Below are 19,317 nucleotides of genomic sequence, written 5' to 3'. Positions count from 1 at the left end.
ACTAACTAGTACACTAACTAGTTAACTAGCACACTAACTAGTTAACTAGTACACTAACTAGTTAACTAGCACACTAACTAGTTAACTAGCACACTAACTAGCTAACTAGCACACTAACTAGTTAACTAGCACACTAACTAGCACACTAACTAGCTAACTAGCACACTAACTAGTTAACTAGCACACTAACTAGCACACTAACTAGTTAACTAGCACACTAACTAGCACACTAACTAGTACACTAACTAGCACACTAACTAGCACACTAACTAGCACACTAACTAGCACACTAACTAGTTAACTAGTGCTGTGGGTGAGTAAGTGAGTGGGTGAGTGGCTGAGTGAGTGAGTGACTGACTGACTGAGTGACTGACTAACTGCCTGACTGACTTACTGAGTGACTGACTGACTAAGTGACTAAGTGACTGACTGAGTGACTGACTGACTGCCCCTCCTCACCAGGTGAACATCTTCATGACTCACCTTTCCAACTGAGTGACTGAGTGAGTGACTGACTGAGTGACTGACTGACTGACTGAGTGAGTGAGTGGCTGAGTGACTGGCTGAGTGTGTGAGTGACTGGCTGAGTGGGTGAGTGAGTGGCTGAGTGAGTGAATGACTGAGTGACTGAGTGACTGACTGAGTGAGTGAGTGACTGACTGAATGACTGACTCAGTGACTCAGTGACTGAGTGAGTGAGTGAGTGACTGAGTGACTGACTGAGTGACTAACTGACTGAGTGACTCACTGACTGACTGAGTCACTGACTGAGTGACTGACTGACTGAGTGACTGAGTGACTGACTGACTAACTGACTGACTGAGTGACTGACTGAGTGACTGAATGACTGACTGAGTGACTGACTGAGACTGACTGAGTCAGTGAGTGACTGACTGAGTGACTGACTGAGTGACTGACTGAGTGAGACTGACTGAGTGAGTGACTGAGTGACTGACTGACTGAGTGACTGACTGAGTAACTGACTGAGTGACTGAGTGACTGACTGACTGAGTAACTGACTGACTGACTGAGTGACTGACTAACTGACTGACTAACTGACTGACTGACTGCCTCACCAGGTGAACATCTTAATGACTCACCTCTCCAACTGAGTGGCTGAGTGAGTGACTGACTGACTAACTGACTGACTGACTGAGTGAGTGACTGCCTCACCAGGTGAACATCTTCATGACTCACCTCTCCAACTGAGTGAGTGACTGAGTGAGTGACTGACTGAGTGAGTGACTGACTGTGTGACTGAGTGAGTGACTGACTAACTAACTGACTGACTAACTGACTGACTGACTAACTGACTGAGTGACTGCCTCACCAGGTGAACATCTTCATGACTCACCTCTCCAACTACGGCAACGACCGTCTGGGCCTGTACACCTTCGAGAGCCTGCTCTCTTTCCTGAGCTGCTACACGAACCTGCAGCTGTCAACACTCACTCCACCCCTCATGGCAGACACCTACTTCTCCCTGTACCCCCAGGACACTCACCCAGTGTGGCAGGTGAGTCAGTGAGTGAGTCAGTGAGTCACTCAGTCAGTTAGTTAGTCAGTCAGTCACTCAGACACTCAGCCACTCACTCAGTCACTCACTCACTCCACCCCTCATGGCAGAGACCTACTTCTCCCTGTACGCCCAGGACACTCACCCAGTGTGGCAGGTGAGTCAGTGAGTGAGTCAGTCAGTGAGTCAGTGAGTCACTCAGTCAGTCAGTCAGTCATTCACTCACTCACTCAGTCACTCACTCACTCCACCCCTCATGGCAGAGACCTACTTCTCCCTGTACCCCCAGGACACTCACCCAGTATGGCAGGTGAGTGAGTCAGTCAGTGAGTCAGTCAGTCACTCAGTCAGTTAGTTAGTCAGTCAGTCATTCAGTCATTCACTCACTCACTCACTCACTCCACCCCTCATGGCAGAGACCTACTTCTCCCTGTACCCCCAGGACACTCACCCAGTGTGGCAGGTGAGTCAGTCAGTGAGTCAGTGAGTCAGTGACTCACTCAGTCAGTCAGTTAGTCAGTCACTCAGTCAGTCAGTCAGTTAGTCACTCAGTCACTCACTCAGTCAGTCACTCAGTCAGTCACTCAGTCACTCACTCACTCAGTCACTCACCCACTCACTCAGTCAGTCACTCAGTCACCCACTCACTCAGTCAGTCACTCAGTCACCCACTCACTCAGTCAGTCACTCAGTCAGTCACTCAGTCACTCACCCACTCACTCACTCACTCAGTCACTCACTCAGTCACTCACACACTCAGTCAGTCAGTCAGTCACTCACACACTCACTCAGTCAGTCACTCACACACTCACTCACTCACTCAGTCAGTCACTCACACACTCACTCAGTCACTCACCCACTCACTCAGTCAGTCACTCAGTCACCCACTCACTCAGTCAGTCACTCACTCAGCCACTCACTCAGTCACCCACTCACTCACTCCGACCCTGATGGCAGAGACCTACTTCTCCCTGTACCCCCAGGACACTCACTCAGTCAGTCAGTTAGTCAGTCACTCAGTCACTCACTCAGTCAGTCAGTTAGTCACTCAGTCACTCACTCAGTCAGTCAGTCATTCAGTTAGTCACTCACTCAGTCACTCACTCACTCACTCACCCACTCACTCAGTCAGTCACTCAGTCACCCACTCACTCAGTCAGTCACTCAGTCACCCACTCAGTCAGTCACTCAGTCAGTCAGTCATTCACTCACTCACTCAGTCACTCACTCACTCCACCCCTCATGGCAGACACCTACTTCTCCCTGTACCCCCAGGACACTCACCCAGTGTGGCAGGTGAGTGAGTCAGTCAGTGAGTCAGTGAGTCAGTCAGTGAGTCACTCAGTTACTCACTCACTCAGACACTCAGTTACTCACTCAGCCACTCACTCACTCACTCCACCCCTCATGGCAGAGACCTACTTCTCCCTGTACCCCCAGGACACTCACCCAGTATGGCAGGTGAGTGAGTCAGTCAGTGAGTCAGTCAGTCAGTCACTCAGTCAGTTAGTTAGTCAGTCAGTCATTCAGTCATTCACTCACTCACTCCACCCCTCATGGCAGAGACCTACTTCTCCCTGTACCCCCAGGACACTCACCCAGTGTGGCAGGTGAGTCAGTCAGTGAGTCAGTGAGTCAGTGACTCACTCAGTCAGTCAGTTAGTCAGTCACTCAGTCACTCAGTCAGTCAGTTAGTCACTCAGTCACTCACTCAGTCAGTCACTCAGTCAGTCACTCAGTCACTCACTCAGTCACTCACCCACTCACTCAGTCAGTCACTCAGTCACCCACTCACTCAGTCAGTCACTCAGTCACCCACTCACTCAGTCAGTCACTCAGTCAGTCACTCAGTCAGTCACTCAGTCACTCACCCACTCACTCACTCAGTCACTCACTCAGTCACTCACACACTCAGTCAGTCAGTCAGTCACTCACACACTCACTCACTCAGTCACTCACCCACTCACTCAGTCAGTCACTCAGTCACCCACTCACTCAGTCAGTCACTCAGTCAGTCACTCAGTCAGTCACTCAGTCACTCACCCACTCACTCACTCACTCACTCAGTCACTCACTCAGTCACTCACACACTCACTCAGTCAGTCAGTCACTCACACACTCACTCAGTCACTCACACACTCACTCACTCAGTCACTCAATCACTCACTCACTCACTCACACAGTCACTCACACACTCACTCACTCACTCAGTCAGTCACTCACACACTCACTCAGTCACTCACCCACTCACTCAGTCAGTCACTCACTCAGCCACTCACTCAGTCACCCACTCACTCACTCCGACCCTGATGGCAGAGACCTACTTCTCCCTGTACCCCCAGGACACTCACTCAGTCAGTCAGTTAGTCAGTCACTCAGTCACTCACTCAGTCAGTCAGTTAGTCACTCAGTCACTCACTCAGTCAGTCAGTCATTCAGTTAGTCACTCACTCAGTCACTCACTCAGTCACTCACTCACTCACCCACTCACTCACTCAGTCACTCACCCACTCACTCAGTCAGTCACTCAGTCACCCACTCACTCAGTCAGTCACTCAGTCACCCACTCAGTCAGTCACTCAGTCAGTCACTCAGTCACTCACCCACTCACTCACTCAGTCACTCACACAGTCACTCACACACTCACTCAGTCAGTCAGTCACTCACCCACTCACTCACTCAGTCACTCACACAGTCACTCACACACTCACTCACTCAGTCAGTCAGTCAGTCATTCACTCACTCACTCACTCACTCCACCCCTCATGGCAGAGACCTACTTCTCCCTGTACCCCCAGGACACTCACCCAGTATGGCAGGTGAGTCAGTCAGTGAGTCAGTGAGTCAGTGAGTCAGTTAGTTAGTCAGTCAGTCAGTCATTCACTCACTCACTCAGTCACTCACTCACTCACTCCACCCCTCATGGCAGAGACCTACTTCTCCCTGTACCCCCAGGACACTCACTCAGTCAGTCAGTTAGTCAGTCACTCAGTCACTCACTCAGTCAGTCAGTTAGTCACTCAGTCACTCACTCAGTCAGTCACTCAGTCAGTCACTCAGTCACTCACTCACTCAGTCACTCACCCACTCAGTCAGTCACTCAGTCACCCACTCACTCAGTCACTCAGTCACCCACTCACTCAGTCAGTCACTCAGTCAGTCACTCAGTCAGTCACTCAGTCACTCACCCACTCACTCACTCAGTCACTCACTCAGTCACTCACACACTCAGTCAGTCAGTCAGTCACTCACACACTCACTCAGTCACTCACCCACTCACTCAGTCAGTCACTCAGTCACCCACTCACTCAGTCAGTCACTCAGTCAGTCACTCAGTCAGTCACTCAGTCACTCACCCACTCACTCACTCACTCAGTCACTCACTCAGTCACTCACACACTCACTCAGTCAGTCAGTCACTCACACACTCACTCAGTCACTCACACACTCACTCACTCAGTCACTCAGTCACTCACTCACTCACACAGTCACTCACACACTCACTCACTCAGTCAGTCAGTCAGTCAGTCACTCACACACTCACTCAGTCACTCACCCACTCACTCAGTCAGTCACTCAGTCACCCACTCACTCAGTCAGTCACTCACTCAGCCACTCACTCAGTCACCCACTCACTCACTCCGACCCTGATGGCAGAGACCTACTTCTCCCTGTACCCCCAGGACACTCACTCAGTCAGTCAGTTAGTCAGTCACTCAGTCACTCAGTCAGTCAGTTAGTCACTCAGTCACTCAGTCAGTCAGTCAGTCAGTCACTCACACACTCACTCAGTCACTCACCCACTCACTCAGTCAGTCACTCACTCAGCCACTCACTCAGTCACCCACTCACTCACTCCGACCCTGATGGCAGAGACCTACTTCTCCCTGTACCCCCAGGACACTCACTCAGTCAGTCAGTTAGTCAGTCACTCAGTCACTCACTCAGTCAGTCAGTTAGTCACTCAGTCACTCACTCAGTCAGTCATTCAGTTAGTCACTCACTCAGTCACTCACTCAGTCACTCACTCACCCACTCACTCACTCAGTCACTCACCCACTCACTCAGTCAGTCACTCAGTCACCCACTCAGTCAGTCACTCAGTCAGTCACACAGTCACTCACACACTCACTCACTCAGTCAGTCAGTCACTCACTCACTCACTCACACACTCACTCACCCACTCACTCACTCAGTCACTCACACAGTCACTCACACACTCACTCAGTCAGTCAGTCAGTCACTCACCCACTCACTCACTCAGTCACTCACACAGTCACTCACACACTCACTCAGTCAGTCAGTCACTCACTCACTCACACACTCAGTCACACACTCACTCACTCAGTCACTCACACAGTCACTCACTCACACACTCACTCAGTCAGTCACTCACTCACACACTCACTCAGTCAGTCAGTCAGTCACTCACCCACTCACTCACTCAGTCACTCACACAGTCATTCACACACTCACTCAGTCAGTCAGTCACTCACCCACTCACTCACTCAGTCACTCACACAGTCACTCACACACTCACTCAGTCAGTCAGTCACTCACTCACTCACACACTCAGTCACACACTCACACACTCAGTCACTCACACAGTCACTCACTCACACACTCACTCAGTCAGTCAGTCAGTCACTCACTCACACACTCAGTCAGTCAGTCAGTCACTCACACACTCACTCAGTCAGTCAGTCACTCACCCACTCACTCAGTCACTCACACAGTCACTCACACACTCACTCAGTCAGTCAGTCACTCACTCACTCACTCACACACTCAGTCACACACTCACTCACACACTCACTCAGTCAGTCAGTCACTCACTCACACACTCAGTCAGTCAGTCAGTCACTCACACACTCAGTCAGTCAGTCACTCACCCACTCACTCAGTCACTCACACAGTCACTCACACACTCACTCACTCAGTCAGTCACTCACTCACACACTCAGTCACACACTCACTCAGTCACTCACACAGTCACTCACTCACACACTCACTCAGTCAGTCAGTCACTCACTCAGTCAGTCAGTCACTCAGTCAGTCACTCAGTCACTCACTCACTCACACACTCACTCAGTCAGTCACTCAGTCACTCACTCAGTCAGTCACTCACTCACTCAGTCAGTCAGTCACTCACTCAGTCAGTCACTCACTCAGTCACTCACTCAGTCAGTCAGTCAGTCACTCAGTCACTCACTCAGTCAGTCACTCAGTCACTCACTCAGTCAGTCACTCAGTCACTCACTCAGTCAGTCACTCAGTCACCCACTCACTCAGTCAGTCACTCAGTCACCCACTCAGTCAGTCACTCAGTCAGTCACTCAGTCACTCACCCACTCACTCACTCAGTCACTCACACAGTCACTCACACACTCACTCAGTCAGTCAGTCACTCACCCACTCACTCACTCAGTCACTCACACAGTCACTCACACACTCACTCACTCAGTCAGTCAGTCAGTCATTCACTCACTCACTCACTCACTCCACCCCTCATGGCAGAGACCTACTTCTCCCTGTACCCCCAGGACACTCACCCAGTATGGCAGGTGAGTCAGTCAGTGAGTCAGTGAGTCAGTTAGTTAGTCAGTCAGTCAGTCATTCACTCACTCACTCAGTCACTCACTCACTCACTCCACCCCTCATGGCAGAGACCTACTTCTCCCTGTACCCCCAGGACACTCACTCAGTCAGTCAGTTAGTCAGTCACTCAGTCACTCACTCAGTCAGTCAGTTAGTCACTCAGTCACTCACTCAGTCAGTCACTCAGTCAGTCACTCAGTCACTCACTCACTCAGTCACTCACCCACTCAGTCAGTCACTCAGTCACCCACTCACTCAGTCACTCAGTCACCCACTCACTCAGTCAGTCACTCAGTCAGTCACTCAGTCAGTCACTCAGTCACTCACCCACTCACTCAGTCACTCACTCAGTCACTCACACACTCACTCAGTCAGTCAGTCAGTCACTCACACACTCACTCAGTCACTCACCCACTCACTCAGTCAGTCACTCAGTCACCCACTCACTCAGTCAGTCACTCAGTCAGTCACTCAGTCAGTCACTCAGTCACTCACCCACTCACTCACTCACTCAGTCACTCACTCAGTCACTCACACACTCACTCAGTCAGTCAGTCACTCACACACTCACTCAGTCACTCACACACTCACTCACTCAGTCACTCAGTCACTCACTCACTCACACAGTCACTCACACACTCACTCACTCAGTCAGTCAGTCAGTCAGTCACTCACACACTCACTCAGTCACTCACCCACTCACTCAGTCAGTCACTCAGTCACCCACTCACTCAGTCAGTCACTCACTCAGCCACTCACTCAGTCACCCACTCACTCACTCCGACCCTGATGGCAGAGACCTACTTCTCCCTGTACCCCCAGGACACTCACTCAGTCAGTCAGTTAGTCAGTCACTCAGTCACTCACTCAGTCAGTCAGTTAGTCACTCAGTCACTCAGTCAGTCAGTCAGTCAGTCACTCACACACTCACTCAGTCACTCACCCACTCACTCAGTCAGTCACTCAGTCACCCACTCACTCAGTCAGTCACTCACTCAGCCACTCACTCAGTCACCCACTCACTCACTCCGACCCTGATGGCAGAGACCTACTTCTCCCTGTACCCCCAGGACACTCACTCAGTCAGTCAGTTAGTCAGTCACTCAGTCACTCACTCAGTCAGTCAGTTAGTCACTCAGTCACTCACTCAGTCAGTCAGTCATTCAGTTAGTCACTCACTCAGTCACTCACTCAGTCACTCACTCACCCACTCACTCACTCAGTCACTCACCCACTCACTCAGTCAGTCACTCAGTCACCCACTCAGTCAGTCACTCAGTCAGTCACACAGTCACTCACACACTCACTCACTCAGTCAGTCAGTCACTCACTCACACACTCACTCACCCACTCACTCAGTCACTCACACAGTCACTCACACACTCACTCAGTCAGTCAGTCACTCACCCACTCACTCACTCAGTCACTCACACAGTCACTCACACACTCACTCACTCAGTCAGTCAGTCACTCACTCACTCACTCACACACTCAGTCACACACTCACTCACTCAGTCACTCACACAGTCACTCACTCACACACTCACTCAGTCAGTCACTCACTCACACACTCACTCAGTCAGTCAGTCAGTCACTCACCCACTCACTCACTCAGTCACTCACACAGTCACTCACACACTCACTCAGTCAGTCAGTCACTCACCCACTCACTCACTCAGTCACTCACACAGTCACTCACACACTCACTCAGTCAGTCAGTCACTCACTCACTCACACACTCAGTCACACACTCACTCACTCAGTCACTCACACAGTCACTCACTCACACACTCACTCAGTCAGTCAGTCAGTCACTCACTCACACACTCAGTCAGTCAGTCAGTCACTCACACACTCACTCAGTCAGTCAGTCACTCACCCACTCACTCAGTCACTCACACAGTCACTCACACACTCACTCAGTCAGTCAGTCACTCACTCACTCACTCACACACTCAGTCACACACTCACTCACACACTCACTCAGTCAGTCAGTCACTCACTCACACACTCAGTCAGTCAGTCAGTCACTCACACACTCACTCAGTCAGTCAGTCACTCACCCACTCACTCAGTCACTCACACAGTCACTCACACACTCACTCAGTCAGTCAGTCACTCACCCACTCACTCAGTCACTCACACAGTCACTCACACACTCACTCACTCAGTCAGTCACTCACTCACTCACACACTCAGTCACACACTCACTCAGTCACTCACACAGTCACTCACTCACACACTCACTCAGTCAGTCAGTCACTCACTCACTCAGTCAGTCAGTCACTCAGTCAGTCAGTCACTCAGTCACTCACTCACTCACACACTCACTCAGTCAGTCACTCAGTCACTCACTCAGTCAGTCACTCAGTCACTCACTCACTCAGTCAGTCAGTCACTCAGTCAGTCACTCACTCAGTCACTCACTCAGTCAGTCAGTCAGTCAGTCACTCAGTCACTCACTCAGTCAGTCACTCAGTCACTCACTCAGTCAGTCACTCAGTCACTCACTCAGTCAGTCACTCAGTCACTCACTCACTCAGTCAGTCACTCACTCACTCAGTCAGTCACTCACTCAGTCACTCACTCAGTCAGTCAGTCAGTCACTCAGTCACTCACTCAGTCAGTCACTCAGTCACTCACTCAGTCAGTCACTCAGTCACTCACTCACCCACTCACCCACCCACTCACCCACTCACCCACCCACTCACCCACTCACTCACTCACTCACACACTGTGTGTCACTGTGTGTGTGTGTATCTGTGAGTCACTGTGTCTCACTGTGTGTGTGTCTCTGTGTGTGTGTGTCTCACTATGTGTGTGTCTCACTGTGTGTGTGTCTCATTGTGTGTGTGTCTCTGTGTGTATCTATCCGGCTAGAATCCTTGCCACGATAAACGCCACAAGGACATTTGGTCAAAGGAGAAGACTTGTGACAGACTTCCGAGTGTCATCATCATGGGTCCTCAAAAAACTGGTGGGTGGGTGAGTGGGTGGGTGAGTGAGTGGGTGAGTGAGTGGGTGGGTGGGTGGGTGAGTGGGTGAGTGGGTGAGTGGGTGGGTGGGTGAGTGGGTGGGTGGGTGAGTGGGTGGGTGGGTGAGTGGGTGGGTGGATGGGTGGTTGAGTGGGTGGGTGAGTGAGTGGGTGAGTGGGTGGGTGGGTGGGTGAGTGAGTGAGTGGGTGGGTGAGTGGGTGGGTGAGTGGGTGGGTGGATGGGTGGTTGAGTGAGTGGGTGGGTGGGTGAGTGAGTGGGTGGGTGAGTGGGTGGGTGGGTGGGTGGGTGGGTGGGTGAGTGGGTGGGTGGGTAGCTGAGTGGGTAGCTGAGTGGGTAGCTGAGTGAGTGAGTGGGTGGGTGGTGAGTTGGTGGCTGAGTGGGTAGCTGAGTGAATGGCTGAGTGAGTAAGTGACCGAGTGACTGAGTGAGTGGGTGAGTGGGTGGGTGGGTGGGTGAGTGGGTGGGTGGGTGAGTGGGTGGGTGGGTGAGTGGGTGGGTGAGTGAGTGGGTGGGTGGGTGGGTGGGTGAGTGGGTGGGTGGGTGGGTGGGTGAGTGGGTGGGTGGGTGGGTGGGTGAGTGGGTGGGTGGGTGGGTGGGTGGGTGGGTGAGTGGGTGGGTGGGTGAGTGGGTGGGTGGGTGAGTGGGTGGGTGAGTCAGTGGGTGAGTGGGTGGGTCAGTGGGTGAGTGGGTGGGTGAGTGGGTGGGTGAGTGAGTGGGTGAGTGGGTGGGTGAGTGGGTGGGTGAGTCAGTGGGTGAGTGGGTGGGTGAGTGGGTGAGTGGGTGGGTGGGTAGCTGAGTGGGTAGCTGAGTGGGTAGCTGAGTGAGTGAGTGGGTGGGTGGTGAGTGGGTGGCTGAGTGGGTAGCTGAGTGAATGGCTGAGTGAGTAAGTGACCGAATGACTGAGTGAGTGAGTGAGTGGGTGGGTGGGTGGGTGGGTGAGTGGGTGGGTGGGTGGGTGAGTGGGTGGGTGGGTGAGTGGGTGAGTGAGTGGGTGGGTGAGTCAGTGGGTGAGTGGGTGAGTGAGTGGGTGGGTGAGTGGGTGGGTGAGTGAGTGGGTGAGTGGGTGGGTGGGTGAGTGGGTGGGTGGGTAGCTGAGTGGGTAGCTGAGTGAGTGAGTGGGTGGGTGAGTGGGTGGCTGAGTGGGTAGCTGAGTGAATGGCTGAGTGAGTAAGTGACCGAGTGACCGAGTGACTGAGTGAGTGAGTGGGTGAGTGAGTTGCTGAGTGGGCGAGTGGGTAGCTAGCTGAGTGAGTGGGTGAGTGAGTGGGTAGCTGAGTGGGTAGCTGAGTGAGTGAGTGGGTGGGTGAGTGGGTGGCTGAGTGGGTAGCTGAGTGAATGGCTGAGTGAGTAAGTGACCGAGTGACCGAGTGACTGAGTGGGTGAGTGAGTTGCTGAGTGGGTGAGTGGGTAGCTAGCTGAGTGAGTGGGTGAGTGAGTGGGTAGCTGAGTGTGTAGCTGAGTGGGTAGCTGAGTGAGTGTGTAGCTGAGTGAGTAGCTGAGTAGCTGAGTGAGTGTGTAGCTGAGTGGCTACTCTGTGTGTGTGCAGGGACCACAGCTCTGCACACGTTCCTGAAGCTTCACCCGAACGTGGTCACCTCCTACCCTGAGTGGGTAGCTGAGTGGGTGGGTAGCTGAGTGGGTAGCTGAGTGGGTAGTTGAGTGGGTAGCTGAGTGGGTAGCTGAGTGAGTGAGTGGGTGGGTGAGTGGGTGGCTGAGTGATTAAGTGACCGAGTGACCGAGTGAGTGAGTGGGTGAGCGAGTTGCTGAGTGGGCGAGTGGGTAGCTAGCTGAGTGAGTGGGTGAGTGAGTGGGTAGCTGAGTGGGTAGCTGAGTGTGTAGCTGAGTGGGTAGCTGAGTGTGTAGCTGAGTGGGTAGCTGAGTGTGTAGCTGAGTGAGTGAGTGGGTGGGTGGTGAGTTGGTGGCTGAGTGGGTAGCTGAGTGAATGGCTGAGTGAGTAAGTGACCGAGTGACTGAGTGAGTGGGTGAGTGGGTGGGTGGGTGAGTGGGTGGGTGGGTGAGTGGGTGGGTGGGTGAGTGGGTGGGTGAGTGAGTGGGTGGGTGGGTGGGTGGGTGAGTGGGTGGGTGGGTGGGTGGGTGAGTGGGTGGGTGGGTGGGTGGGTGGGTGGGTGAGTGGGTGGGTGGGTGGGTGAGTGGGTGGGTGGGTGGGTGGGTGAGTGGGTGGGTGGGTGGGTGGGTGAGTGGGTGGGTGGGTGGGTGGGTGAGTGGGTGGGTGGGTGGGTGGGTGAATGGGTGGGTGAGTGGGTGGGTGAGTGGGTGGGTGAGTGGGTGGGTGAGTGGGTAGCTGAGTGAATGGCTGAGTGAGTAAGTGACCGAGTGACCGAGTGACTGAGTGAGTGAGTGGGTGAGTGAGTTGCTGAGTGGGCGAGTGGGTAGCTAGCTGAGTGAGTGGGTGAGTGAGTGGGTAGCTGAGTGGGTAGCTGAGTGAGTGAGTGGGTGGGTGAGTGGGTGGCTGAGTGGGTAGCTGAGTGAATGGCTGAGTGAGTAAGTGACCGAGTGACCGAGTGACTGAGTGGGTGAGTGAGTTGCTGAGTGGGTGAGTGGGTAGCTAGCTGAGTGAGTGGGTGAGTGAGTGGGTAGCTGAGTGTGTAGCTGAGTGGGTAGCTGAGTGAGTGTGTAGCTGAGTGAGTAGCTGAGTAGCTGAGTGAGTGTGTAGCTGAGTGGCTACTCTGTGTGTGTGCAGGGACCACAGCTCTGCACACTTTCCTGAAGCTTCACCCAAACGTGGTCACCTCCTACCCTGAGTGGGTAGCTGAGTGGGTGGGTAGCTGAGTGGGTAGCTGAGTGGGTAGTTGAGTGGGTAGCTGAGTGGGTAGCTGAGTGAGTGAGTGGGTGGGTGAGTGGGTGGCTGAGTGAGTAAGTGACCGAGTGACCGAGTGAGTGAGTGAGTGGGTGAGTGAGTTGCTGAGTGGGCGAGTGGGTAGCTAGCTGAGTGAGTGGGTGAGTGAGTGGGTAGCTGAGTGGGTAGCTGAGTGTGTAGCTGAGTGGGTAGCTGAGTGTGTAGCTGAGTGTGTAGCTGAGTGGGTAGCTGAGTGTGTAGCTGAGTGGGTAGCTGAGTGTGTAGCTGAGTGGCTACTCTGTGTGTGTGCAGGGACCACAGCTCTGCACACGTTCCTGAAGCTTCACCCGAACGTGGTCACCTCCTACCCTGAGTGGGTAGCTGAGTGGGTGGGTAGCTGAGTGGGTAGCTGAGTGGGTAGTTGAGTGGGTAGCTGAGTGGGTAGCTGAGTGAGTGAGTGGGTGGGTGAGTGGGTGGCTGAGTGATTAAGTGACCGAGTGACCGAGTGGGTGAGCGAGTTGCTGAGTGGGCGAGTGGGTAGCTAGCTGAGTGAGTGGGTGAGTGAGTGGGTAGCTGAGTGGGTAGCTGAGTGTGTAGCTGAGTGGGTAGCTGAGTGTGTAGCTGAGTGGGTAGCTGAGTGTGTAGCTGAGTGGCTACTCTGTGTGTGTGCAGGGACCACAGCGCTCCACACGTTCCTGAAGCTTCACCCAAACGTGGTCACCTCCTACCCTGAGTGGGTAGCTGAGTGGGTAGCTGAGTGGGTAGCTGAGTGGGTAGCTGAGTGAGTGGGTGAGTGGGTGGCTGAGTGAGTAAGTGACCGAGTGACCGAGTGAGTGAGTGAGTGAGTGGGTGAGTGAGTTGCTGAGTGGGCGAGTGGGTAGCTAGCTGAGTGGGTAGCTGAGTGAGTGTGTAGCTGAGTGTGTAGCTGAGTGTGTAGCTGAGTGGGTAGCTGAGTGTGTAGCTGAGTGGGTAGCTGAGTGTGTAGCTGAGTGGCTACTCTGTGTGTGTGCAGGGACCACAGCGCTGCACACGTTCCTGAAGCTTCACCCAAACGTGGTCACCTCCTACCCTGAGTGGGTAGCTGAGTGGGTAGCTGAGTGGGTAGCTGAGTGGGTAGCTGAGTGAGTGAGTGGGTGGGTGAGTGGGTGGCTGAGTGGGTAGCTGAGTGAATGGCTGAGTGAGTAAGTGACCGAGTGACCGAGTGACTGAGTGAGTGAGTGGGTGAGTGAGTTGCTGAGTGGGCGAGTGGGTAGCTAGCTGAGTGAGTGGGTGAGTGAGTGGGTAGCTGAGTGGGTAGCTGAGTGAGTGAGTGGGTGGGTGAGTGGGTGGCTGAGTGGGTAGCTGAGTGAATGGCTGAGTGAGTAAGTGACCGAGTGACCGAGTGACTGAGTGGTTGAGTGAGTTGCTGAGTGGGTGAGTGGGTAGCTAGCTGAGTGAGTGGGTGAGTGGGTAGCTGAGTGTGTAGCTGAGTGGGTAGCTGAGTGAGTGTGTAGCTGAGTGAGTAGCTGAGTAGCTGAGTGAGTGTGTAGCTGAGTGGCTACTCTGTGTGTGTGCAGGGACCACAGCTCTGCACACTTTCCTGAAGCTTCACCCAAACGTGGTCACCTCCTACCCTGAGTGGGTAGCTGAGTGGGTGGGTAGCTGAGTGGGTAGCTGAGTGGGTAGTTGAGTGGGTAGCTGAGTGGGTAGCTGAGTGAGTGAGTGGGTGGGTGAGTGGGTGGCTGAGTGAGTAAGTGACCGAGTGACCGAGTGAGTGAGTGGGTGAGTGAGTTGCTGAGTGGGCGAGTGGGTAGCTAGCTGAGTGAGTGGGTGAGTGAGTGGGTAGCTGAGTGGGTAGCTGAGTGTGTAGCTGAGTGGGTAGCTGAGTGTGTAGCTGAGTGTGTAGCTGAGTGGGTAGCTGAGTGTGTAGCTGAGTGGGTAGCTGAGTGTGTAGCTGAGTGGCTACTCTGTGTGTGTGCAGGGACCACAGCTCTGCACACGTTCCTGAAGCTTCACCCGAACGTGGTCACCTCCTACCCTGAGTGGGTAGCTGAGTGGGTGGGTAGCTGAGTGGGTAGCTGAGTGGGTAGTTGAGTGGGTAGCTGAGTGGGTAGCTGAGTGAGTGAGTGGGTGGGTGAGTGGGTGGCTGAGTGATTAAGTGACCGAGTGACCGAGTGAGTGAGTGGGTGAGCGAGTTGCTGAGTGGGCGAGTGGGTAGCTAGCTGAGTGAGTGGGTGAGTGAGTGGGTAGCTGAGTGGGTAGCTGAGTGTGTAGCTGAGTGGGTAGCTGAGTGTGTAGCTGAGTGGGTAGCTGAGTGTGTAGCTGAGTGGCTACTCTGTGTGTGTGCAGGGACCACAGCGCTCCACACGTTCCTGAAGCTTCACCCAAACGTGGTCACCTCCTACCCTGAGTGGGTAGCTGAGTGGGTAGCTGAGTGGGTAGCTGAGTGGGTAGCTGAGTGGGTAGCTGAGTGAGTGAGTGGGTGAGTGGGTGGCTGAGTGAGTAAGTGACCGAGTGACCGAGTGAGTGAGTGAGTGAGTGGGTGAGTGAGTTGCTGAGTGGGCGAGTGGGTAGCTAGCTGAGTGGGTAGCTGAGTGAGTGTGTAGCTGAGTGTGTAGCTGAGTGTGTAGCTGAGTGGGTAGCTGAGTGTGTAGCTGAGTGGGTAGCTGAGTGTGTAGCTGAGTGGCTACTCTGTGTGTGTGCAGGGACCACAGCGCTGCACACGTTCCTGAAGCTTCACCCAAACGTGGTCACCTCCTACCCTGAGTGGGTAGCTGAGTGGGTAGCTGAGTGGGTAGCTGAGTGGGTAGCTGAGTGAGTGAGTGGGTGGGTGAGTGGGTGGCTGAGTGAGTAAGTGACCGAGTGACCGAGTGAGTGAGTGGGTGAGTGAGTTGCTGAGTGGGCGAGTGGGTAGCTAGCTGAGTGAGTAGCTGAGTGAGTAGCTGAGTGAGTGTGTAGCTGAGTGGGTAGCTGAGTGTGTAGCTGAGTGGGTGGCTGAGTGTGTAGCTGAGTGGCTACTCTGTGTGTGTGCAGGGACCACAGCTCTGCACACGTTCCTGAAGCTTCACCCGAACGTGGTCACCTCCTACCCTGAGTGGGTAGCTGAGTGGGTGGCTGAGTGGGTGGCTGAGTGAGTGGCTGAGTGGGTAGCTGAGTGAGTGACTGAGTGAGTGAGTGACTGAGTGAGTGAGTGAGTGACCGAGTGAGTGAGTGAGTGGGTGAGTGAGTTGCTGAGTGGGCGAGTGGGTAGCTAGCTGAGTGAGTAGCTGAGTGAGTGTGTAGCTGAGTGGGTAGCTGAGTGTGTAGCTGAGTGGGTAGCTGAGTGTGTAGCTGAGTGGCTACTCTGTGTGTGTGCAGGGACCACAGCGCTGCACACGTTCCTGAAGCTTCACCCGAACGTGGTCACCTCCTACCCTGAGTGGGTAGCTGAGTGGGTGGCTGAGTGGGTGGCTGAGTGAGTGGCTGAGTGGGTAGCTGAGTGAGTGACTGAGTGAGTGAGTGACTGAGTGAGTGAGTGAGTGGGTGAGTGAGTTGCTGAGTGGGCGAGTGGGTAGCTAGCTGAGTGAGTAGCTGAGTGAGTGGGTAGCTGAGTGGGTAGCTGAGTGGGTAGCTGAGTGGGTAGCTGAGTGTGTAGCTGAGTGGCTACTCTGTGTGTGTGCAGGGACCACAGCGCTCCACACGTTCTTGAAGCTTCACCCAAACGTGGTCACCTCCTACCCTGAGTGGGTAGCTGAGTGGGTAGCTGAGTGGGTAGCTGAGTGGGTGGCTGAGTGGGTAGCTGAGTGAGTGACTGAGTGAGTGAGTGAGTGGGTGAGTGAGTTGCTGAGTGGGCGAGTGGGTAGCTAGCTGAGTGAGTAGCTGAGTGAGTGAGTAGCTGAGTGGGTAGCTGAGTGAGTGTGTAGCTGAGTGGGTAGCTGAGTGGGTAGCTGAGTGGGTAGCTGAGTGTGTAGCTGAGTGTGTAGCTGAGTGGGTAGCTGAGTGAGTAGCTGAGTGAGTGACTGAGTGAGTGACTGAGTGAGTGAGTGGGTGAGTGAGTTGCTGAGTGGGTGAGTGGGTAGCTAGCTGAGTGAGTAGCTGAGTGGGTAGCTGAGTGAGTAGCTGAGTGAGTGAGTATGTGAGTGAGTGTGTAGCTGAGTGAGTAGCTGAGTGAGTGAGTAGCTGAGTGTGTAGCTGAGTGGGTAGCTGAGTGAGTGAGTAGCTGAGTGGCTACTCTGTGTGTGTGCAGGGACCACAGCGCTCCACACGTTCCTGAAGCTTCACCCGAACGTGGTCACCTCCTACCCTGAGTGGGTAGCTGAGTGGGTGGCTGAGTGGGTGGCTGAGTGGGTGGCTGAGTGGGTGGCTGAGTGAGTGGCTGAGTGGGTAGCTGAGTGAGTGACTGAGTGAGTGAGTGACTGAGTGAGTGAGTGACTGAGTGAGTGAGTGGGTGAGTGAGTTGCTGAGTGGGCGAGTGGGTAGCTAGCTGAGTGAGTAGCTGAGTGAGTGTGTAGCTGAGTGGGTAGCTGAGTGTGTAGCTGAGTGGGTAGCTGAGTGGGTAGCTGAGTGTGTAGCTGAGTGGCTACTCTGTGTGTGTGCAGGGACCACAGCGCTGCACACGTTCCTGAAGCTTCACCCGAACGTGGTCACCTCCTACCCGAGCGCCACGTCTTACGAAGAAATCCAGTTCTTCAGCTCCACTAACAACTATCTGAAGGGCATCGACTGGTGACTCACTCAGCTACTCACTCAGCTACTCACTCACTCAGCTACTCACTCAGCTACTCACTCAGCTACTCACTCAGCTACTCACCCACCCACTCACTCACTCAGCTACTCACTCAGCTACTCACTCAGCTACTCACTCAGCTACTCACCCACCCACTCACTCACTCACTCACCTACTCACTCAGCTACTCACTCAGCTACTCACTCACCTACTCACTCAGCTACTCACTCACTCACTTAGCTACTCACACACCTACTCACTCACTCACTCACCCACTCACTCACCTACTCACTCACCTACTCACTCACCTACTCACTCACCTACTCACTCACTCACCTACTCACTCACCCACTCACTCACCTACTCACTCACTCACCTACTTAGCTACTCACTCACTCACTCACCTACTCACTCACCTACTCACTCACTCACCTACTTAGCTACTCACTCACCCACTCACTCACCCACTCACTCACTCACCTACTCACTCGCCTACTCACCCACTCACCCACCCACTCACTCACGCACTCACCTACTCACTCGCCTACTCACTCACTCACTCACCTACTCATTCAGCTACTCACTCAGCTACTCACTCAGCTACTCACTAACTCACTCAGCTACTCACTCACCTACTCACCCACTCACCCACCCACTCACTCACTCACTCACCTACTCACTCGCCTACTCACTCACTCACTCACCTACTCACTCGCCTACTCACTCACTCACCTACTCACTCACTCACCTACTCACTCACCTACTCACTCACTCACTCACCTACTCACTCACTCACTCACCTACTCACTCACCTACTCACTCACTCACCTACTCACTCGCCTACTCACTCACTCACTCACCTACTCACTCACTCACCTACTCACTCACTCACTCACCTACTCACTCGCCTACTCACTCACTCACTCACCTACTCACTCGCCCACTCACCTACTCACTCACCCACCCACTCACTCACTCACCTACTCACTCGCCTACTCACTCACTCACCTACTCACTCACCCACTCACTCACCTACTCACTCACCTACTCACTCACCTACTCACTCACTCACTCACTCACCTACTCACTCACTCACTCACCTACTCACTCACCTACTCACTCACTCACTCACCTACTCACTCACTCACTCACCTACTCACTCACCTACTCACTCACCCACTCACTCACTCACCTACTCACTCACTCACTCACCTACTCACTCACTCACTCACCTACTCACTCACCTACTCACTCACTCACTCACCTACTCACTCACTCACCTACTCACTCACTCACCTACTCACTCACTCACCTACTCACTCACCTACTCACTCACTCACCTACTCACTCACCTACTCACTCACTCACTCACCTACTTAGCTACTCACTCACCTACTCACTCACTCACTCACTCACCTACTCACTCACCTACTCACTCACCTACTCACTCACCTACTCACTCACTCACTCACCTACTCACTCACCTACTCACTCACCTACTCACTCACTCACTCACCTACTCACTCACCTACTCACTCACCTACTCACTCACTCACTCACCTACTCACTCACCTACTCACTCACTCACTCACCTACTCACTCACCTACTCACTCACCTACTCACTCACTCACTCACCTACTCACTCACTCACTCACCTACTCACTCACCTACTCACTCACCTACTCACTCACTCACTCACTCACTCACCTACTCACTCACCTACTC

General features: G+C 53.7%; 1 protein-coding gene across 1 annotated transcript in view; it reads left to right on the top strand.

The window, feature by feature from the left end:
• LOC144955728 (bifunctional heparan sulfate N-deacetylase/N-sulfotransferase 2-like) overlaps positions 1-17,594 on the top strand; it is a 34,167-nt gene extending 16,573 nt beyond the window's left edge. The window contains exons 4-6 of the mRNA XM_078885870.1: positions 1,334-1,516; positions 9,995-10,091; positions 17,464-17,594. Of these exons, the coding sequence (XP_078741996.1) occupies positions 1,334-1,516; positions 9,995-10,091; positions 17,464-17,594 (411 nt within the window). The remainder of the gene's footprint in view (positions 1-1,333; positions 1,517-9,994; positions 10,092-17,463) is intronic.
• Positions 17,595-19,317: the final 1,723 nt, after the last annotated feature.

The sequence above is a fragment of the Lampetra fluviatilis genome, unplaced genomic scaffold (assembly GCF_964198595.1).
Source record: "Lampetra fluviatilis unplaced genomic scaffold, kcLamFluv1.1 SCAFFOLD_868, whole genome shotgun sequence".
Classification (NCBI taxonomy): Eukaryota; Metazoa; Chordata; class Hyperoartia; order Petromyzontiformes; family Petromyzontidae; genus Lampetra; species Lampetra fluviatilis.
Note: the sequence above shows the minus strand (reverse complement) of the source record. Positions and strands in the feature narration are given on the sequence as shown.